The 21,679-nt window shown below is 30.4% G+C and overlaps 1 protein-coding gene across 2 annotated transcripts; it reads left to right on the plus strand.

Annotated features, from left to right (window-relative positions):
- Window positions 1–5,633: 5,633 nt before the first annotated feature.
- On the plus strand, window positions 5,634–15,318 carry LOC134680678 (uncharacterized). 2 transcript variants are annotated; one of them, XM_063539817.1, is made up of 4 exons: window positions 5,634–5,980; window positions 11,414–11,619; window positions 12,825–12,941; window positions 13,727–15,318. In XM_063539817.1, the coding sequence occupies exons 1-4, from the start codon at window positions 5,726–5,728 to the stop codon at window positions 13,815–13,817; spliced, it is 669 nt and encodes a 222-aa protein (XP_063395887.1). In that variant the 5' UTR covers window positions 5,634–5,725; the 3' UTR covers window positions 13,818–15,318. The 2 variants fall into 2 exon arrangements, with proteins under 2 accessions (XP_063395887.1, XP_063395886.1); XM_063539816.1 differs by having other exon boundaries at window positions 5,636–5,980; window positions 12,822–12,941.
- The last annotated feature ends 6,361 nt before the right edge of the window (window positions 15,319–21,679 follow it).

Here is a 21,679-nt window from a genome sequence, read left to right on the forward strand (position 1 = left end):
GTTCTCGGTTGTTCACAAAATAATACACACAAAAAAACCGACAAATTGATCAACACGAACACTAATAAACACTGAAGATGATAACCGGTGCTAAAAGAAAGTAAGAAGATCCTGCTCCAGTAGTCACGGGCACCTGCCATGCTGCCCATTGAAAAGGAGTTATGTTTTGCAATGTAATTTCCCACTGTGTAGACAATTTGTGAAGTTGAGACAAAATGTTTCATTAACTTTTACTTTTTGTCATGACATATTGAATAGATTTTTTCTACCACGCAAATATGATTAATACTATCTCATCTAGAGGAATGCATTGTACATATACATCAAACTGTTTTCCTAAATGCATTTATTCTTAAACCAGTTGTTAGCATGATACGGTATGTCAGTTCTTTTGATATGTTCCATAATGGTATGATACTAGACACCTAACGGGATTGTGTTCGCTGTGCTGCAGATCCTTTGGTGGCTTAGGACTGTTTTCTGCTCTTTGGTCAGGCTATTTGGTTTCGACTCATTCACAATTTTCAATTTCAATTTATAAGTTGTAAGTTCATTTCCCCGTTATTTATAGAAACACTCTAGAGTTATCTCTCTTCAAGCGGGACATGTATTTTAATTTTATACATCATTTATATCCTTGGATTAATTTTATCATTCTGCTCTGACAACTTATGTCTTATTCAGTTAGAAGCGTTAAGAGGGATGACATGCTAAATATCAAAGGCAATTCTAGTTCAGCTTACAAGCAGACTCATTTAATATGTTCCTGTCCAATGACGAAAGCCTGTATATATATCCTATGGATACCTTTTTCTAACTTTACCTTTTACAACATTCATTTAAAAGAGAGGCGACAGATATCACAGGGACATTCAAGATAATAATTCTACAGAAAAGTCACGTTAAACCTCATGTCAAAATATTGATTAACAGTAATCCAGATTATCAATGGATTAAATTAGAAAAATCCTTTTTTGGATTTAAAAGTGACCTATTTATTTGTGTACTGTACAACCCCCCTGTTACGTCTAAATATACCCAAGAACTCTCTTCTGATGTTTTTGAATGCATAGAAAAAGATATCTTTCAGTATAAAAAAAATGGGTGAAATTTTGTTATGTGGAGATTTTAATGCCAGAATAGGCTCTGAAAATGACTTTATAGTAAACGATGATTCAAAATTTACTCCAATTTTTGATACATACCCTACTGACAAAAACATTATGACAAGAAAAAGTCGAGACCAAAAAATTGATCAAAGAGGCAAAGAAGTTTTGGATTTTTGCATTAGTAAACAAATAAGAATTTTAAATGGCAGAGTTCTTGGTGATACATTTGGTAATTTTACTTGCTATACCCCCAACGGTGCAAGTGTGGTTGATTATGTTGCTGTGTCGGAAGAAATTCTTGAAAATGTACTGTATTTTAAAGTATCCAGATTTATTCCCACATTATCTGATTGTCATTGTAAACTTGAGTGGGAATTATCTGCAAAATATTGTGTTCCTGGAGAAAATGATATTCCAATCCAGTTGAAAAATATGACACCTAATTATATCTGGACTGACTGTTCAGCAATAAAATTTCAAGAAACACTTTCTTCAGATACACTACAAAACTACATACTAGAATTCAACAACAGCACAATTCAATTTACTCAGACATCAGTAGATGAAGCATCATCAAAACTTTCAAACATCTTTTTATCAGCAGCAAATCTATCACTTAAACGACCTTTAAAAAACACACAAACAAACAAAAAAACAAAAAGTGGTTTGATGCAAGTTTACAACAAGCTCGAACTAACTTGCTTAATTATGGAAAAATTTATTCAAGATTTCCATATGATCCAATTATCAAAAATCACTTTTATAACCTGAATCGTGAATACTCCAAATAAGGAAATATAAATACAAACAATACAAACAATCATTGATTAGTCAGCTGGACTACTTGCACGAAGAGAATCCAAAACTGTATTGGAACTTAATTAATGAACTACAGGAAAAAAATGAAACTAAAAAAAAATGTGGAGTACAACCATCAACTTTGATATCACATTTCCAAAAGTTGTCACAACTGAAAGGTGAATTTCAAAGTAGATATACAGAGCTATGTGAAAAACTGAAACAGTTAGAAAACTCAAAATGTTTCAACGAGTTGGACTCCGTTATCACTGAGTCTGAAATATCCAAAGCCATTTCACACTTAAAATGCAATAAATCATCAGGCTTGGATAACATTAGTAATAATATGATAAAGAATGGACAGACTTTCCTTTTAAAAAGTTTTCAACAGATGTTTAATACTTGTCTGTCTTCAGGTATATACCCAACATCTTGGGCTGAAGGTTATATTACACCAATTTTTAAAAGCAACGATACAAGTGACCCTAACAATTATAGAGGAATAACAATAACAAGTGCAATTGGAAAGCTTTTTAATAGAATATTAAGTCTAAGACTGGACAAATTTCTTCAGGAACATAATATTATACATGATAGTCAAATTGGATTCACAAGGAAAGCCAGAACTGCAGATCATATGTTTATTTTAAACTGTCTTATTAACAAATACTGTAATTCAAAAGAAGGTAGACTGTTTGCCTGTTTTGTTGATTTTCAGAAGGCTTTTGATACTGTTATACATACAGGGATCAAGATTAAATTACTAGATATTGGGGCTGGGTCTTATTTTTATAACATTATTAAAAGTATGTATGAAATTAGCAAATCATGTGTCAAAATTCAAAATCAAGTAAGTGATTTTTTCCCATTAGATATTGGAGTCAAACAAGGTGACAACCTCAGTCCGAATTTATTCAAGATATTCATAAATGATTTGCCCAGATATTTGTCAGATACTAGAGACCCAGTTAATGTCAATGACAAAGATCTACATTGTTTAATGTATGCTGATGATATTGTTTTATTATCTACATCAGCTGAAGGACTACGAGAAAAGCTGGGAATGCTTGATAAATTTTGCAAAGATTGGTGTCTCAATGTGAATACTAATAAGACAAAAGTGCTGATTTTCAACAAGGCAGGCAGACATGTAAAACAGATATTCACATTTCAGAATATAAATCTGGAATGTGTTTCAAAATACAAATACCTAGGTTTATATTTAAGCTCATCTGGTTCATTCAGTTATGCTCAAAATGAACTATACAAAAAATCCCTGAAAGCTCATTTCAAATTAAGGAAAGATCTTTTATCACTTAATCCTGATGTAAAAACAAGTATTCATGTTTTTGACCACACTGTAAAACCTATTTTATTATATGGTAGCGAAATATGGGGGATGTTTAATTCTCTTTCCTCTAAATGTAAGAAGGAAGATATATCTTTTGAAAAATTATATTCAGGTTTACCCTGTGAGAAACTTCATATAAAATTTTGTAAATTTATACTTGGGGTACACAAGAAAACAACAAATGCTGCAGTGTTATCTGAACTTGGAAGATTTCCAATATATTTTAATATTATAAAAGGAATGTTATTGTACTGGTATAGATTAGAGAATTTAGGTGATAATTTTCCTCTATTAAAAGAGGCATATACACAATCAAAGACACTACATCACATGAATATAACATCATGGTATGGTTCAATAAATGTTGTTTTTAAAATACTTGGTATTGACTATACAAACTCCATAAATGCTCCATTTTGTGAATCCTTATACAAATTTAAGAAATATATACAAACCAAGCTATCAATATTGTTTATTAGCTGTTGGAAAAAACAAATAGATAAATTTTCAGACAGTAAACTGAAAACCTACCTTTTATATAAAACAAATTTTGGTTTGGAAAAATATCTAACATTGATCAAGAATTTTGAACTTAGAAGAAGTTTTACTAAATTACGTGTATCTTCTCATAGATTACAAATAGAATTAGGTAGATATCAGGGTATTCCCCGAATTAACAGAATATGTAATAAATGTTCTTCCAATACTGTCGAAGATGAGGCTCATTTTCTATTTGATTGTAACAAATTTGAGGATGATAGAAATTGTATGTTAGCTAGTATTGCACAATATAATTCTTATTTTAATCATATGAACAGTCAAAGCAAAATTATCTGGTTATTTAGTGTAGAAAATGTTGAGTTACTTAAAATAATATGTAATTTTATATACAAACATCTTCCTTAGTGAAGATTAGTTAAAGGAGATCTATGTGTGTATATACATTTGATTGGACATAGAAAATTATATTCATCTGAATATCACAAACATACTAGCCGATTAAAAAAAAAAAAAATTGTTAAGATATATTATTTATTCAAATGTTCTCTTATATCCTTGAGGCATCTTCCCCTGGTATCAACTGCATTCAAGTTACCTATGATGCTTCCTTGTTTGCTTTTGATACAGGTAGGAAAGAGACATTTACACACATTTTACATGCCTATGGCCCATAAGGTATCGCCCCCTGGTGTCAGCTGCCTTTAGGAAACCATAATGCTTTCCTATTTGCTGCTGACACAGGATGAGTCATGGACATGTTTAATTTCTACTTTCTTTTTGGCTAATTATTATATATTTAATTGATCCAACTTTTTGTGTACTATACATATGTGGATATCTATTTTTCTTTTTTTCTTTTTGGGCTACTTGTTTGTTATCTATATCAACCACACTTGCAATAAAATGCATTAGTATTAAAAAAAAAACATACTATAGATTCTTTATCTACGTATTCTTTAAGAACTTAAATAGTTCTCGTTTAACTTTTTTTTTTTTATCTCATTGTTTGTATTGTATTATGAAAAATTTTTTATTGATGTTGTAATTTTTATGCCCTTTGGGGCCCATAATTGGAAAATAAAATATCTTATCTCTTAACTTATCTCTTATCTTATACTGCAAATGATAAATAACGCCAGGGTTAAAAAAGAAGTCAAATAACAGTACACAAAAAACAACATCGAAAACCTAGAGACAGCAACACGATCTACTCTCAAAACTGGTATGATCTCATTTGCTAGCTCCTGGGAAGAGTAAGCAGTACATGCTCGTTATGTGGCACCTGTCGTGTTGTTAATGATAGTACAAACCCGGTAATAATTCGGTAACTGACATCCTTGACAAGAGAACGGGCCTGTAGCTAATTCTTAAGAAACATATTCGCGATCATCTGTGAAACGGATATTCACTGACGGCAACCAATTCGTTATAGAAAATTGGCTATACTCAAAGATTTTTTAAAGATTTTGCATACACCTTTGGCTCGTTGGACTGTATCTGAAAATTGAAAAAAAAAATATTCATCTATCTCTTTTTTTCCCCTTTCATATTACTGATTAACTGCTTTCAGATTAGGTGCTCGAACTTATGACAGCTTTGTCTTAAAAAAACATAAAATTTCCATATATTTCTTTAAAAAAATAGTAAAAAATATAAATATATTTGTTGTTGATCTTGTTGAAAATGTTTGTAAATAAAAAATCAAGGAAAAAAAGGAACAAATATTCATTCTTTTTAATTCCTTAAAAAACTCGATACCCGGCCTGAGACTACTGTGTCTATTTATAAAATAATAATATAGTTGTCTCAGGATAACCTAAGGCAGTAAATTCTTATCCTAATTATAAACACGGAATGCTAGCTATTCCGGATACAGATCTAATTTTTATGTACTTCCGGTTTATTTTTGTAAATGGAGAAGTAGGTTACGCAAATTGGCGGTTTGTTAAAAAGAAAGTAAGTCAACATGTCGGATACCAATATTAAAAATAGAATGGACACGTTAAGAAAATCATTTAGACTTCCCTGGAAAACAGGAAAGAGATACAATGTACTGGAAGGGAAGGAAAACACATACTTCAACACACCAAAACCATCGCATAGACGACTAAGTTCAGACGGGCAGATACAAAACATTCAACAAAATAACAAGGAAAGTCGCTTCAAAAGAAATACAAGTCTTACAAGATCAGTTCGAGACGCTGTTGGGACAATAAAACAGGTAATTTACCACATCTGACCTAGAGCATCTATTCTTAATTATATTAATAATTTAGTATTTATTGATGTTTTTTTTATTTTACAAGTTTCTGTCTATAGCATGCATGCAAATAAAATAATTAAAAAAATCTAGCCGCCAACATTTTGATAGATTATTATATAATAAGTTAATAACCCGTTTTAGACATAAAATCCCAAATGAGAAGTATGTGTTCTGTGCATAAAGATTTTGGAGCCAATGGAGGTCGCAATAAATAAGATTAATGGTGTCATGACTCAGGCTCTCAATGTGTATTCATTCATGCATTATGACTAAGCTGACATTTTAAAGCAATTTGGGGCAGGAAGTCGATAAAAGTGGCTTTGAAATGTTGAAACACATTTAAATTCATATGATTACATTTAATGAATATATATAATTTTGTAAGTTAGTGTACATTTCATTATATTTGTGAACATCATAATGCATGAACATGTTCATCATGGATACATGTACAGTTGCTTCGTGGAATTATAAGGGTATTTAACTTGAAAGATCTCTTGACACAACTCTATAGATTATTTAATTTGAGATTCCATTCATAATTGTGGCTTGCATGGTTTGGACACACATGGTCAAAGCATCATTTAAATATTATGTGTATTGAAAGAATGTTTTTATTTGTTACTGCTGAAAGATTTTATTATATATTCAATATATTCTGGCATGTACAAATGTACATGTATTCATCACTGAATATATAAAAAAGAAGATGTGGTATGATTGCCAATGAGACAACTATCCACAAAAGACCAAAATGACACAAACATTAACAATTATAGGTCACCGTATGGCCTTCAACAATGAGCAAAGCCCATACCGCATATAGTCAGCTATCAAAAGGTCACTGAGGTGGTTATACATGTATATTTAGATAATGACAGTTTTCTAGAACACATACCTATATTGATATTGTGTATTGACATTATTCTCCAACTTCTTTGGGTGTGCCTTGATTGGCAGAAATATCGATACATTTTTGTATGAGAGTAAACATGTAGATAAAAGATACATTTATTAAAGAGAAATCATGAAAACACATGTATATAAAATTGGTAATGTGTCAAAGCGACATACATTTTTACATGTATATATACATCATGTACAAAATGTACATTGTACAAATGTAATGTATATATATATGTTATTTAGAACAAAACTTTTGGACAACATATCTGACAGGAAAGCCTTGAACATCATTGTAGAGAGAGTGTGAAAGTTGTGGTTTTTCCTGAACAGGTTTATTTTTGGTCCTTATATTTTTAAAGTTAAGTTATATTTATTTTTATAACAATAATGATTTGGGAACATAAACCCTACATGTACATGTTTGTAGGTTGATAAGGTACTTTTTTTACATTTGATTACCGGTACTGTGGATTCAATTTTTTTCGTGGGTATCAATTTTCCTGGATTGCTGAAAACTTGCATATTTGTGGATATTTGATTTTGTGGTTTTGCCAATCTCTGTATACAAAGCCTACTGAAAATATTATATTCATTGAACATTTGAATTCGTGTTTCACCTGTACCCACGAAACCCACAAAAATTGGTATCCAACGAATAAAAATGAATCCACAGTAGTCTGTTGTCACAGCTGCATTTGTTGTTCCCTCACACAACATCAATGTTGTTTTTTATACATGAAAATTGCTTTTTTGGTTGGTATTGTGAAAATTGTATCCAGAAAAACACTAGTTATATGTTATATATTCCCTAGTGTGTAGCAAAAAAAATAATTACTACATGTACATGTAACCAGCTGTTGTTTAACCGGTTTGAATTGATTTTTGTATTAATTTTTTGTCAATTTAAAAAATAAATAATTATAATTTAATGTTTAAATTTGTTTTGTTATGTAATAATTACACAATAAAAGACCACTTTACACAATGTAATGTTTACCCAGTGGTCAGATCTTAGCCATAGATAATACATGTTGTTAACCAAATGTTTACATTTCTTTGTAATCATGGTAATTATATTTAATCACATTGATCTAGGTGATAATTGCCATCAAACATGTTTTTGTTGGATTAAGACCACTTAAAGAATGTGACATTAATTGTATGATGTACATGTAATATCAATATTTGGCATCTTAAGTCTTTTCACGTTATCAGTAGGATAGTTTGGTAGTGGATAAAAACCAAACACTGGACATCAAATAAAGATATACTATAGTGTCCCTCCACCTACATGTATTGTATTGTGTAGTAAAGAATCATCTCATTAGACAAGTGTTTTAAATTTTAACTTACATAATTATATTTTCAAGCTGTCATTCACATACAATGTATATAAATAAGTAATTTAGTTTTGCCACTTCAAAATACAATGTTAACCATCCCATTATGGCCAATTTTCTTGGCTTAAGTGTATCAAATGGTAATTATATATAAGTGGAAATGAAAATCACACATTTAATAATGTTAATAAATGTTGGAAAAAAGTCACAGCTCAACTAGTATCTCAATTGTTTGTAAAACAATTGAAAGGTCTTTCCTGTAAAAGTGATGTTTTCGTTATGTACTTTGTACGACCTTTTGTTTGATATACGACAAGCATACCTTTTCAAACTTTTCGCTTTTAACACTTAATGATCTCATCCGCCTACAGTTTTGAGATCGGAAGTATGATATATGTAACACAGAGTAGATGAGCTTTCATTTGATATGGGACAACGCCATGCTCTAGAAAGTTTGATTTTTGCACTTTAACCCTATCCAACTAATTTTTGGAGGTTGGGAATTTGATATTTTAAATGTACACATCATGACCTTTAATTTGATATACAACAACGTTAACCCTATCTTTAAAGAAAATTTATATTTTGCACTCAATGACCCCATCCAACCCATTTTTGGGAGACGTCAATTTGAAATTTGAAATGTACGCTTTATGTTCTTTCATTTGATATGCGACAACCTTACCATCTGAGAAATTTGAATGTTTGCACTAAATGACCCCACCCTGCCCAATGGGATGAAAAGGGGGTTTAAAATTTTAATTTTTAGGTAGAGTTTATTTAGACCTTCAATTTGATATATCAGATGACCCCATTTGACAAAGTGCAAATAATGATGCAATATCAACGATATAAATAGAAGTTATGAAACGTACAAAGTCAATGCAAAACTTGAAAATTTCAAAATGATTTTTTTGTGTTTTTTTCCATGGATTTTTTTTGGTATTTAGTCAAACGTATAACTATGTTAACCTCTTCAATTTCTAAAACATTTTAAGTGGTAAGCTCTTGTTGATTCAGAAATACATGCCTCCGCTCGCAAAACTTCAAACTGCATTATCTCTATAACGACAATAGATATCTCAAATCTGTTAAATGATAAATGATCTACAGTTGAAGGACAACATTATAGAAAAAGAATTGGGACAATTTCAAAGTTCACCAAGGTCACAATTAATCATCAAATATATGATGCAATACCAAACTTGAGAACCGGAAGTCGTAGAGACATGGGACTATCACCATTCAACTCAGGACCACTTGACCTTTCAGAGATCACAATGTCAAGGTCATAGTATAATGCGAAGGTCAAGGTGAAATTGCATCATGACCTAACATTGACCTCAAATTGAAGGTCTTGAATTACTGATCATCTTTGCAGTATATAGTAGGTTGATATCTGTTACCTTAAAAAAGATATACACAAAATACTAGATTTTTAAGAATCATCCCGTTGTAACTTTTGAACAGACAGTCGGACATTTTTTGGTTTATAATATTATTATAAAATGTAGAGCTCGTCGAGAGGAATGTTTTATACGCTGTATGTATGCAGCAAAGTCTTATTGTTTTCCTAATATGTAGGCTTGATATTGCAGCGTATTTTTTTTTTGCACTCAGTGACCTTTGACCTTGGGTGCATATTGAAGGTCACATGAATTAAAGATTATTGGTGAAAGTCCCAAGTCTCTACGACTTCCGGTTCTGAAAATAAAAAAATCTAAAATAGTTCACAATTTTTCAAGGGGAATAACTCCTTATAAGAGTGAATAACAAAATGATTGTATATGTTCAATAACATTGCCATCTGTTCTTGTACATGTTGCCGTTTTCAAATTGATTCTATCTCTAATACTTTTTGAGAAAAATGCAAAGGGAATAAATTGTTTCAAGGGGATATAACTCTCATAGGGAACGATGAAATCCTATTCAACCTCATATGGTAATACATAATGATGATATGTACCTTTTCTCCAAAAGTGGACATGATATCTTTAAAAACAACGAGGGGGCCATGTTGAAAAAAAATCAATAAAAGGGAGATAACTTCTTAAGGGGGTGATGAAATCCTAAAAAAGTCCATCAGGTAACAGTTCATGATAAGGTCTATCGATAGTTCAAATTTGGTATTGAGAACTCCAATAGAAGAGGTAGGAGGGCGTGCCAAACAAATGCTGGAAGAAAAAAAAAACAAAAAAAAAACAACATTAGAAAAACAATAAGGTCTTTCCTCGCATAGAGGAAAGACCTTAATTAGGAAACTACCATGTCAATTTTTGTAAAAAAGGTTTACTTTTCATAATCATGATAGTTCTGGATCTTTTCTCCTATTTTGAAATTAAAGTTACTGCTATCCTGCTTCTTTGTTTAGTAGTTAACAGTGAATTTAGAATTACTGTTCACATTACAGTTCCTTGATACTTGCTTTGCTTTTTGTTTCTTATAAATCATTGTAAATATTGTACATGTATTTATGCTGTAAATTCAGAAATTATGCATGCATTTATTATTGTGATTTTGTCATTGTAGACTAAAATGCCATATTTTTTTGCGTTATTGAGAAAAGCCTTGTTTAACTAATATGAAAATAATCAAAATGCAAGTTTAAATTATTATTATTGCAATTATAAAAAGCCCTGTCATTTGCCTGCTGTGTACGTATTACTTATCGAATAACTAATTGAAGAATTCAAATCTATATAGAAAAATTAAAATATTCAATGAGTGACTGAACAATACATTAATTCACGAATGTGCATATTCTTTAATAAATTATTCTTTCCATTACATTGGCAAATGGCTATTTTTAATGAAATTAATGTAAAACATGTCAGGCATTGTCAGGAACTATCATGACTATATTTTTTTCCTACGCATTCACAATTTGTTTTGATCCGAAGTATATATGTCTTGACAAAGCCTATTGTTGTATGACGTCAGAGAGTGAAATAACCACGTTTTTTTCTCATGTGAAATTATCAGATTTATTTAACTGGGAAATTATCAGATTTATTTAACTGGGAAATCAATGTAATTCATTGCAACCAATGTAATAAACAATAATGAAAACATTGCAATAATTTCTGAATTTACAGTAAAAGATCAAAAATAATAATAATAACTCTACATTTTATTTTCACACTAGAAATTCCGATCATCAACACGACAGAGGAAAAGGTTACGAGATGATAAACCAACAACTCCTCTACGTAAGACAAAGAAAACAACACAGAGTGCAGGGAAATCAGCCAATCAGATGGCTTACAGAGATGTTAAAATGTACTCGCCATTTACCATTGAGACACCAAGGAAACACAAAGGAATCAAGACAGTCACACAGTCTAGAGCATGGTAAGTTTACATACATTTGTATCTCTGTGTTTAAAGCAAACTTTAACAATTATATATAAAATGGGAAATGGAAACAGGGAATGTGTCAAAGGGATAACTATCCTATCAAAGAGGAAAAAAAGCGTCTTTCTGTACGTAATTTAAAACATGTTAAAAGACAAAAATAAAACAAAACATTCAAGATTAATACATGTAGAGGCCAGAAGTTCCTGACTGGGGACAGGTGTCAAAATGTGACAAGGTTAAACATGTTTTGTAAGTTCTTAACCCTCCCCTTTACCTCTACATGTAGCTAATGTGGAATAGAAAATAAAAAACACAGAAATACACAGAGTTCTGTTTGTTAATACAAAACATCTCGAAATTACCATTATTAACAAAAAATCCTTGGGTTTTCAAATATGAAGATTCATATATATACTTGTACATGTATACATTTTGTACTTATAGATGTTCATGTACTATGATTATTATGCCCCACTTACAATAGTAGAGGGGCATTATATTTTCTGGTCTGTGCGTCCGTCTGTCCCGCTTCAGGTTAAAGTTTTTGGTCAAGGTAGTTTTTGATGAAGTTGAAGTCCAATTGACTTGGAACTTAGTATACATGTTCCCTATGATATGATCTTTTTAATTTTAATGCCAAATTAGAGGGTTTACCCCAATTTCACGGTCCACTGAACATAGAAAAATGATACATGTAGTACGAGTGGGGCATTCGTGTACTGGGGACACATTCTTGTTTTTTTCATCTTGTTTTTTTCATCTTGTTTTTTTCATCTTGTTTATATACATTTAAAAAAAAAGGACATACTTGGCATAATTGAAAATGTTGAACATTAACAACAATGAACATGAAGTTGAATTGTATTTAAAATAATACAAAAAAAAAACAACAAGTGCATGTAAGTTTTCAAAATTTTCTAACATATTAAACATTTTGTTAAACGTTAAACTGCAAGAACATTGGCATCCCTAAAATTGAAAACTTAAAACCATCAGTCCATTTGTTATAACCATTTTCATGAATATATTCTAATCTTCTAGGTTACATGGATTATTTCCGATCCGTTTCAGGTTTGAGGACAGCTGTACATGTAAAACAAGTACATTGTGTTCATTGCTCAATTTTGTTTTTGTTTTACAATTTAAAAGTAAAGACATACAGTTATGTGCTTTTCTTATCTTAAATGTATTTTCAGTAGGCAGGAACAGTTTGAGACCCCTACCAGACTAAAGAGAGAAGTAGAAGCATTAACAGCTAATATGAAAGCCCTCGCTGCCTTAACACCCAATACTTTACAAGACAGAGCTTCTAGGAGGTAAGGTTTTGTTCCAAAGTCAGAGATACCAATCTCATGAGGCCTCAGTATTGCCATTTTGTTCTGTATAGGGGTAAAACATAGCAATGAATCAAAATAAGTTTGTTAGACAGTGCTTCTAGATCATCAAGATGGTAAACTTTGTTTTCATGAGAGTTATACCAACCCATACAGAAAGGACATGTTCTTCCTAAGATTTTGTATGCCGTACCTAGATAGAACAAGGAAAATGACCATCAACAAACAACAGCTAACAAAAAAACTTTACATACATGTAGAATAAAGATTGGGAAGAAAGAAATCGTAACAAAAATGTGTCAAGCTGTTCTTACAAGTATATGAAAGTGACCCCTTCTTCTCTCTGTTTTAAAGACCTTTTGGGGTTGTAGGATTCATGTATGCATTGCCTTGACATAGAATCTGTATTTTAATCACATTTAGTGATCCAACAAAAACCAAACTGTTGTTTCAGAGTCGTAATCAGTTTCTGCTCCACATATACAAAGCAGATAACAAAAATTGTTAAAAATGTTAAATGACCATTAGACATGTTAGAGTTCAGTGGTATTGTTTGATTTTGATTACATTTAATTTGTACCTTTGAAATTCTGATTGTTTCTTTAGAAAAAGTTTACATTATTTAAAAAAGTGTCTGAATTTATTCCCAAGAAGATATGGAGAGTTCATATAAAACTAGTTTATAGATATTTTCTTACATTGTATCTACATGTAATGATGATGCTATATAATTCACATCTTCATTTTCAATGTCATTTATTTTTCAGAAAGTCACCAATCACAAACGGTAGCTTAAAAACCAGGACGACAAGAACCAGCATGTCAGCTAGAAAACAGATCCATACGTTTGTGTACTGAATTAACCAGCAAAGAAACAGAACAATTCAAGATTTGTGAAGAGATTACATTTATTAACTATTAAGGTCAAGTTTTTCTTGTCAAATGTTATAACTTAGATTATATCATTGTATATGGTGCTTAGACATTTTTGTTTTGATTTGATTTTTATACCAAAAATACTTTTTTTTGTAATTTGTAACATAATGTAACACATGTAATATGAATGAATGGTTTTCTAGTTTCATTAACTAGTTAAAGAATAAGTGATATGTAGAACTTTTTGCATCAGCTAGTTTTAAGAAAAATCTCAAGTTAAATTTGAAAAGGTCTTCTTTTGGAAACCCACATAAATTGGTATAGAAGTTGGCACTTCGATTCATGAACAAAAACAGTAGTATTAATCAGAGCGAACAGGGCAAGTCACAGTGTCAGTTTAAATTTTGTTTAAAATTGATAAATCTTTTGAGGTCTAAAATATTTAATTCCAACAAGATGTTGGATTGTTGGATAACTTGAGTTTATATTTTCATTTTATGATAAGTGTTGATAAGTTATACAGATGTTTTAAGACATAGTGATGTTAGGCAAAAAAATATCATCGAAATAAATGATATACTTTTAACATGTGCACTTGTAAGGTTGTCATAATGTAAATATTTATAACAATATACTCAATACCTGTTTTTGCTGCTGCTTAAACATTAATATAGTGCTTTAAAATGCCTCTGTCTCTTTAATACTATCACTTTCTACACAATATTGTGTTGTTTTTTGCTCTTCAGTCAGGTTGTTGTCTCTTTGACACATTACCTGTTTCCGTTCTCAATGTTAGTTTCCATGTACGTGTTGATTTATATAGCATTATTAAACGATAACTGCTAGTATAGGTTTTTTTTTCCTTCTTTTTCTTACTAATTGTTCTTTTCTTATGTTTAGTTTGCATTTGAATGAGATTAACAATGCTATGTTTTCAAAAATACTCTGAATTTATAGTATTATGTATCATGCTTTCACTCTGATTCTTTCTTAGATTTTATAAACAACTTCAATTTGTTTATTTTAATGGTAAAGTGAATAAAAAAGCCTCATACTCACACCATGTGATTTTAAGGATGTTCGCTACTCTGTTTAAAAATAGCAAGCTTTTTAAAAGACTGTTATAAATTGATAGTATGTAAATAAACAAACTAAAAAAGCAGAAAAAATGGAGGGTTCGTGAGCTTGTCTTCAAGTTATGAACCATTGAAAATTTGGCAGGAAATAATTCTCTCTAGATTTTTCTTTCACTCAACATTGGCAACTTTAAAAAAACTATAAAAAAAATAACAAGGATTTCATAAGATTTGGAAATATGGCTTTTAAACAATATGTAATAAAATATGAAAAGATAAGTAGGGGTTAGTGGGCAAATTTTTGTAATGTTAATGCATAGATAAAACCAGAGGATTCCGAAAATCTGACAAAAATTCAAAAAATAAAGGTGCAAACATCCTTAAGAATTTCTGTGTGCACAAACAGGACTACAAAATGTATATTCTTAAATAGCTTGTTGTTACTAATTAACAATTAACCAAGGAGACATACTATATTGGTAACCTATACTGGGCATTATCATAATTACTCTGGTCAATATATTAGCAATTGCATGCATTAAAAAAGGTAGTTAATATGACCAAAAAGCCTGTATTAATTTTCAGTTTAAGTTTATTTATGATTTTAACTGTTGATTTCATTTTGTATTTTTACATATTTAATTTTAAATTCAGAATCTTGCATTAGAGATTTGGAGTTATATTTAATCTAAGATAATAACCAATCAAGCAATTTTATTAAATGCTTATTGTATTATCTGACACACAGTTGTGCTGGTCACTTTTATTGCTTTTATTTTAAAAAAAAAGTGTGTTTAATTTGAGCATCTTATGAAGCCAAAACACACGTCTTGTTTACCAAATTATAAGCATGGTTTGTTTGATGAGTTTAAAGGTGGTACCTAACACTACAGGGAGATTACTCTGTAATATCAGCTAAACGCTTAATTACGTTACCTTGTGAAGGCATTATAAAGCTTCACAATAATCAAAATTAGTGTTTGTCAAACTGCTATATATAACCAGTGTAATTTGATGATATTTTTGTAAAAGGGTCAAAGTAAATAATTTGTCAAAATTTTATGAAAATTTAACGAGCCAAAATTTTAGTGAAAGTGTTGAGTACCACCTTAAAAGAGAAATCAGAATCTTTCTTTTTTCTTTCATCTAGTTTATGATACCAGGTTAGTTTTGGTTACTTGCTATAACAATATGGGAAAGAAATCAAGAGTATCATCATCTCCTATATCCATAGGTTTTTGTTCTACTGCAAATGTACTATGGTTGCAATCGAAGTAATGCATTTATTAGATTTGTTCATTGGTTGACCACTATCTGTAACAAAATTATAAATTCAGTCTCATTATTTAAATGTCAGTAATATTTATTATTTGGATGAAAACTGATCCAGTACTGTTTATTATGGTCATTCACTTATCTTTTTTTTCACATATTGTATCATGCATGTAGTCAGTTATGAGTTTTTTTTTCTGTTTGAAAATCATTTAGTCACTGTGAAATCACAATTTAAAATTACCTCATTATTATATTGGTGAAATTTAAACCTAAATACATAACTCTTGTTGAAAGATATAAATTACCTCAATGTCTCAGTTTTTATGGATACATTATATGTGTGTATAAGTATGAAATTCTGACTGTAACCAGAATATATTCAAACCAAACAGATTGTAAACAACCACATAGTGATTTCAAGTTAGCTACAATGATTTGCTATATTTTGTGAATTTAGTATTGTATTTAAAACATGAGCTTTATGCATAATGACGTAACTTATAAGAATAGAAGCTGTAATTTCAATACATTATTTAAACTTTGCAAGTAATGACTTACACATGTTTTATTTAATAATTTCATTACATACATGTTTCATAAGCATCCATAGTTTTAATTATTAGACAACATATTGGAATCCTTCTAAAATGAAATTCATTTCCTAACTAATTAAAATCATAAATGACTGTATGTACTTCACACAACAACAATACACTTGAGGCAAGTCTCTGTGTTAAAAACCATACCTTGACCTATAATGGTTTACTTTTATAAAGTGTAACTTGGATGGAGAGTTGTCTCATTGGAACTCATACCACATCTTCCTATATCTATATATAGAAACAAATTAGTTATATGGATCCACAATAACAAATTTGTATTCTCATGTGAAATAAAAACAAATATTGAACAGTAGTTTAGTGGTGTACTGTATCTAAAATGCATGCTTTTCTGGGATAAATCAGATTAGAAAAAAACTTGAGGAAATTGCATAGAGTATTGTAAATTCGTAAATTATTGTGATGTTTTTATTATTTCCAAAAATGTGACAGGGTTATATATAATCGCATTTTGATATTTTTGTTTATGAATTAAACATTTTTTTGTAATATCGCAAAAATTGAAAATCGCAATTTAGACAAAAATAAATAAATCCCAATAATAAAGGCTCGCTATAATTTCTGATATTACAGTACTTATAAAGTTGGGCTGGTTGCATAGAAAAGTGTCAACATCTGCTGCTGTGCATTCATCCTACACAAAGTTATCTCTAAAATAAACATCTGTTGTAACAACATTTCTATCATATTGATATTCATAAAATGTAAACATTATAACATAGAACTATAGTTGTTCTATCAACTGATTGATCTACATTTGATCTAAGCTTATTGTATTAAATATGGATTCTTTTTTTGTTTTCCTGTCTTTTCTATATTTTCCCTTTGTCCTGTATTATTCCTCCACTAATTTCTATTAAGTTTTTTTTAGATTTAAATACCAAATTTGAACCCCTTTCCTTTTGTAAATACCACCAAATGTTCATGTACTTAGTCCTCAAATATAACATTTTTCTGTGCTATTATTGAGAAAATTACTTGCTTTATCAAACAATAATGCTCTTTAATTGTAACATATTCCTTACTTTATAAGGAAAAGATGTGGAATGATTGCTATGAAACAACTACTTATTTGTGCCTGATATTCGTATGATGAAGACATAATCTTTCAATCAGTTTAATTGAAGTCTGGTGTTGGCATGTCAGTTAACTGCTAGTAGTCTGTTGTTTTTTATGTATCATTGTCATTTTGTTTATTTTCATTTGTTAATCTTCTGACATCAGACTCCGACTTCTCTTTAACTGAATTTAAATGTGCGTATTGTTATGTGTTTACTTTTCTACAATGGCTAGAGGTATAGGGGGAGGGTTCAGATATCATAAAAATGTATAACCCCAATGGCATTTTTGCGCTGTCCCAAGTTAGGAGCCTCTGGCCTTTGTAAGTCATGTATTATTTTCAATTTTGGTTTCTTGTGTATAATTTGGAGTTTAGTATGGCGTTCATTATCACTGAACTAGTATATATATTTTAGGGGCTAGCTGAAGGACGCCTCTGGGTGCGGGAATTTCTAGCTGCATTGAAGACCTATTGGTGACCTTCTGCTGTTGTCTGTTCTATGGTCGGGTTGTTGTCTCTTTGACACATTCTCCATATCCATTCTCAATTTTACCATAGACAAAAAGACAAGGTTTTTTTTAAAGTTAAGAACAACTACCACACTGTAAGGCATTCAACAATGAGTAAATCAAACTATATAGTGCTAGTGAATGCCCATGGCATTACAAATGTGAAACTATTTAAACGAGAAAAGCAAACATTTGGATTGATGTTTACCAAATTAATAAAAAAAAACAATTATGACTTAGAAACAAGCAAAAACTTTGTCTTTCTCTCAATGAATTAGGAACAACAGGGACTCTAAGGCATCCAACAATGATCTTACACCATTACATATGTAGAGAACTTTAAAAGTCATATGTCACGAAAAAAAGTTAAACAATTCAAACAGGAAAAATGAATGGCATGATTTGTAATAATGACAAAAAAAGTTAAAAAAAAAATGACAAAAGCAACTAAAAAAATCTTTAACTTTCCTAATAACACAACAAACAACAACAAAAAATTGAAAAATTAAATTAGAGCAATTGGAAATTGAAAGATGATTACAGTATAAATTTGAACCCCATTTAAAAATTTGACACTGTTTTTCATGCGTGGCTTAAATAAAAAGCAACTCACTTCTAAACAAGGCATTGCTTTGAACTTTTGATACAGTATGTATGGGTCTCTGTTTTGAGATTTGCAGTATCCCAATATTTTCTCAGGTTCAATATTTAACTTTTTTAATAACTTTTACATTTTTGACTAGTTTCGTGTAGAGTTGATTGTGATTTTTTTCTATCTAATTTTTGAGATTCTTTTCATGGTATGCCACAGTACGGAAAACACTGAATAATCTAAAGGAAAAAATCAATTTCATACTTCTTGTGCTATGCTTTGTCATAATGAAAACCACAAATCTTGTAAAAGCATGATATGGAATTGAATTGAATCTCATTTGGCACAACATAAATTGAATGTTCTATACCACAAAACGTTGTTAATTGTCCAATGTTTTTGTATTGAAAACATGTATATTTTAATATATCAGATAAAGTCAAGGAGTGTTTCATTCCATTGCAGAATATATGCAAAAGTGAGGCGAAAATTGCTAAGAGACATTCAAATGCGAAAGTCAACAATATACTGACGAAGCCATAGCTTGAAAAATTTATACGTAACCTAAGGACAAACAACAGTATACAAAAACCAAAAAAAATATCAAAGAATGAGCAACCAAATCTAAAAGAACAGGTTTTATCTCAGGTGTTGTGAAAAGATGTTGTAAAATGAAAGCCTTTAAAGCTACCTTTTTATCCACATCATTAAACAAAAATGTTCTTTAGTTTAATGTTTGGCGGTGTCAAACATATACAGCTTACTAGATCTGTCTGCATCATTCTCAAATGTTAACAACATTAATGCTTGATCACTGTTTAATTTACTGTTATGGTAAAACGCACTAATAACTTTCAATACATTTGTAAGAGTTGTCTCCCATATACCAGGTCTACCCCCTTAACTGACCCTCATTGTCAGTTTCTAGATCATCTTGATGCATGTTAAGATGTGCAGTCTGTCACATATGAATCAGAAGGAAGTCACCAAATGTGGAGCACAGTTGGTCCTGCATGACAATTCTAATTTGAAAAAAACACATTCGCCAAACCTTACAAATATGAGGTCAATAAATAGTATTTAATTATGAATTGTCTCTCTTTGGCTTTGGTATTATTTGTTAGAAAAAAATTGGTTAACCTATTTCTAAGTTACCTTTTTAAATTGTGGAATCTTTTAATGAAAGGTAAATAAGTTAACTATTTCATACTATTGTAAATGAAATTGGAGTTCGATTATAAGAACTGTAACAGATCATTTAGACTCTTAATATGAGTAACACCCCCCTCAACGTAAGTAGTTTCACATTAACTCTAAAATATGGTTTTATTGCTGATTAAATGTGTATTAATAATTTAGAAATAATTTTCGTGAAGCACTCCACAAGTGGTATCTTTTCGGAATGTATTTGGTTAAAGCATGATAATGCAGGATATCCTATACAAGTATATTGAATGACATAATGGTCTTTATACGATAATAAAAATTGAAAATTGTATGTAGCTACGCTATTGTGGTATGTTAAGAAAATGTAAAGTAACTAAAGTAAAATTGATACATATTACGACCTTTCTTAATCGGAACAGAACTACATCCTATACTGACATATGAAGACCTTTAACTTTAACTGACCAACAACTTTTAAGCTTTCTAAAATAAAACTTAATGCATGTATCTTTCAATATTGCTTTTTCTTCTGCAGTTTGTAATGTCCACTTATTCGAGACAACTCTTTATTCATACATCTTAAGATCACAGATATATGATCTGGTTAAACCCATATTACTACGCCCATATATAGAGCGTCACTGATGAGTCTTATGTATACGAAACGCGCATCTGGCGCACTAAATTATTATCCTGGTACCTTTGATAACTATTATAACTCATTTGGATTAATGAATGCACATTGAGAGGCTGGTACTACAATCTAAAACAGTTATCGAAATACAAGACGTATCTTAATAGTAAGCCTTTTATTAGAGAATAAAATAGTTGACACCATAACAACACATTAAAAAATCATATATCACCAAAGAAATAAAAACCGGGAATGGCATGAACAAAGAACGAAACAATATCAGTTGCGATGATGATGTAAGTTTCTCCTGCTGAATATTTATCTCCTCTCCTTCAATACGACTCAAAACTTAGTAAAAATATTTCAATAGGGAATATTCAAAACATATTCAGATGAGACATTAATTTCAACGATGGTGTTTTGATAAATTGATCAAATTCGGAAACATTTCTTTTGCACTTCATAAAGATCACAGTTGTACTTTCACGTGTTTTTTTTTTATGTTTTAGTAAGAATCTTACTCGAATGAGATATGATGCATTAAAAATCAATGGAAGAAAAGCAAAATCGTTGTAATTTAGAAATTCTCCAACGAATATATGGATAGGTTAAATCAATAAACTTATTTTTTTACGACATGAGTGTAGATACGGGGCGCCGAATGGGACTCTTGTGGTTTTGTACAAAATTCAATTCTGTCATAACAAAATCATTTTTGTCTTACAAAACTATGTGCTACAGACTTGTTTTGTGAGAACTTCAATTTTGTGATGACAAAATTCATTTGTGTAGACAAAATTCATTTTTGTAGACAAAATTCATTTTTGTAGGCAAAATTCATATTTGTCATGAGAAAAGTCAATTTTGTCTTAAAGGTATGCAAATATAAACATATTTGCATACAAAATTGA

Source organism: Mytilus trossulus, chromosome 8 (assembly GCF_036588685.1).
Source record: "Mytilus trossulus isolate FHL-02 chromosome 8, PNRI_Mtr1.1.1.hap1, whole genome shotgun sequence".
NCBI lineage: Eukaryota > Metazoa > Mollusca > Bivalvia > Mytilida > Mytilidae > Mytilus > Mytilus trossulus.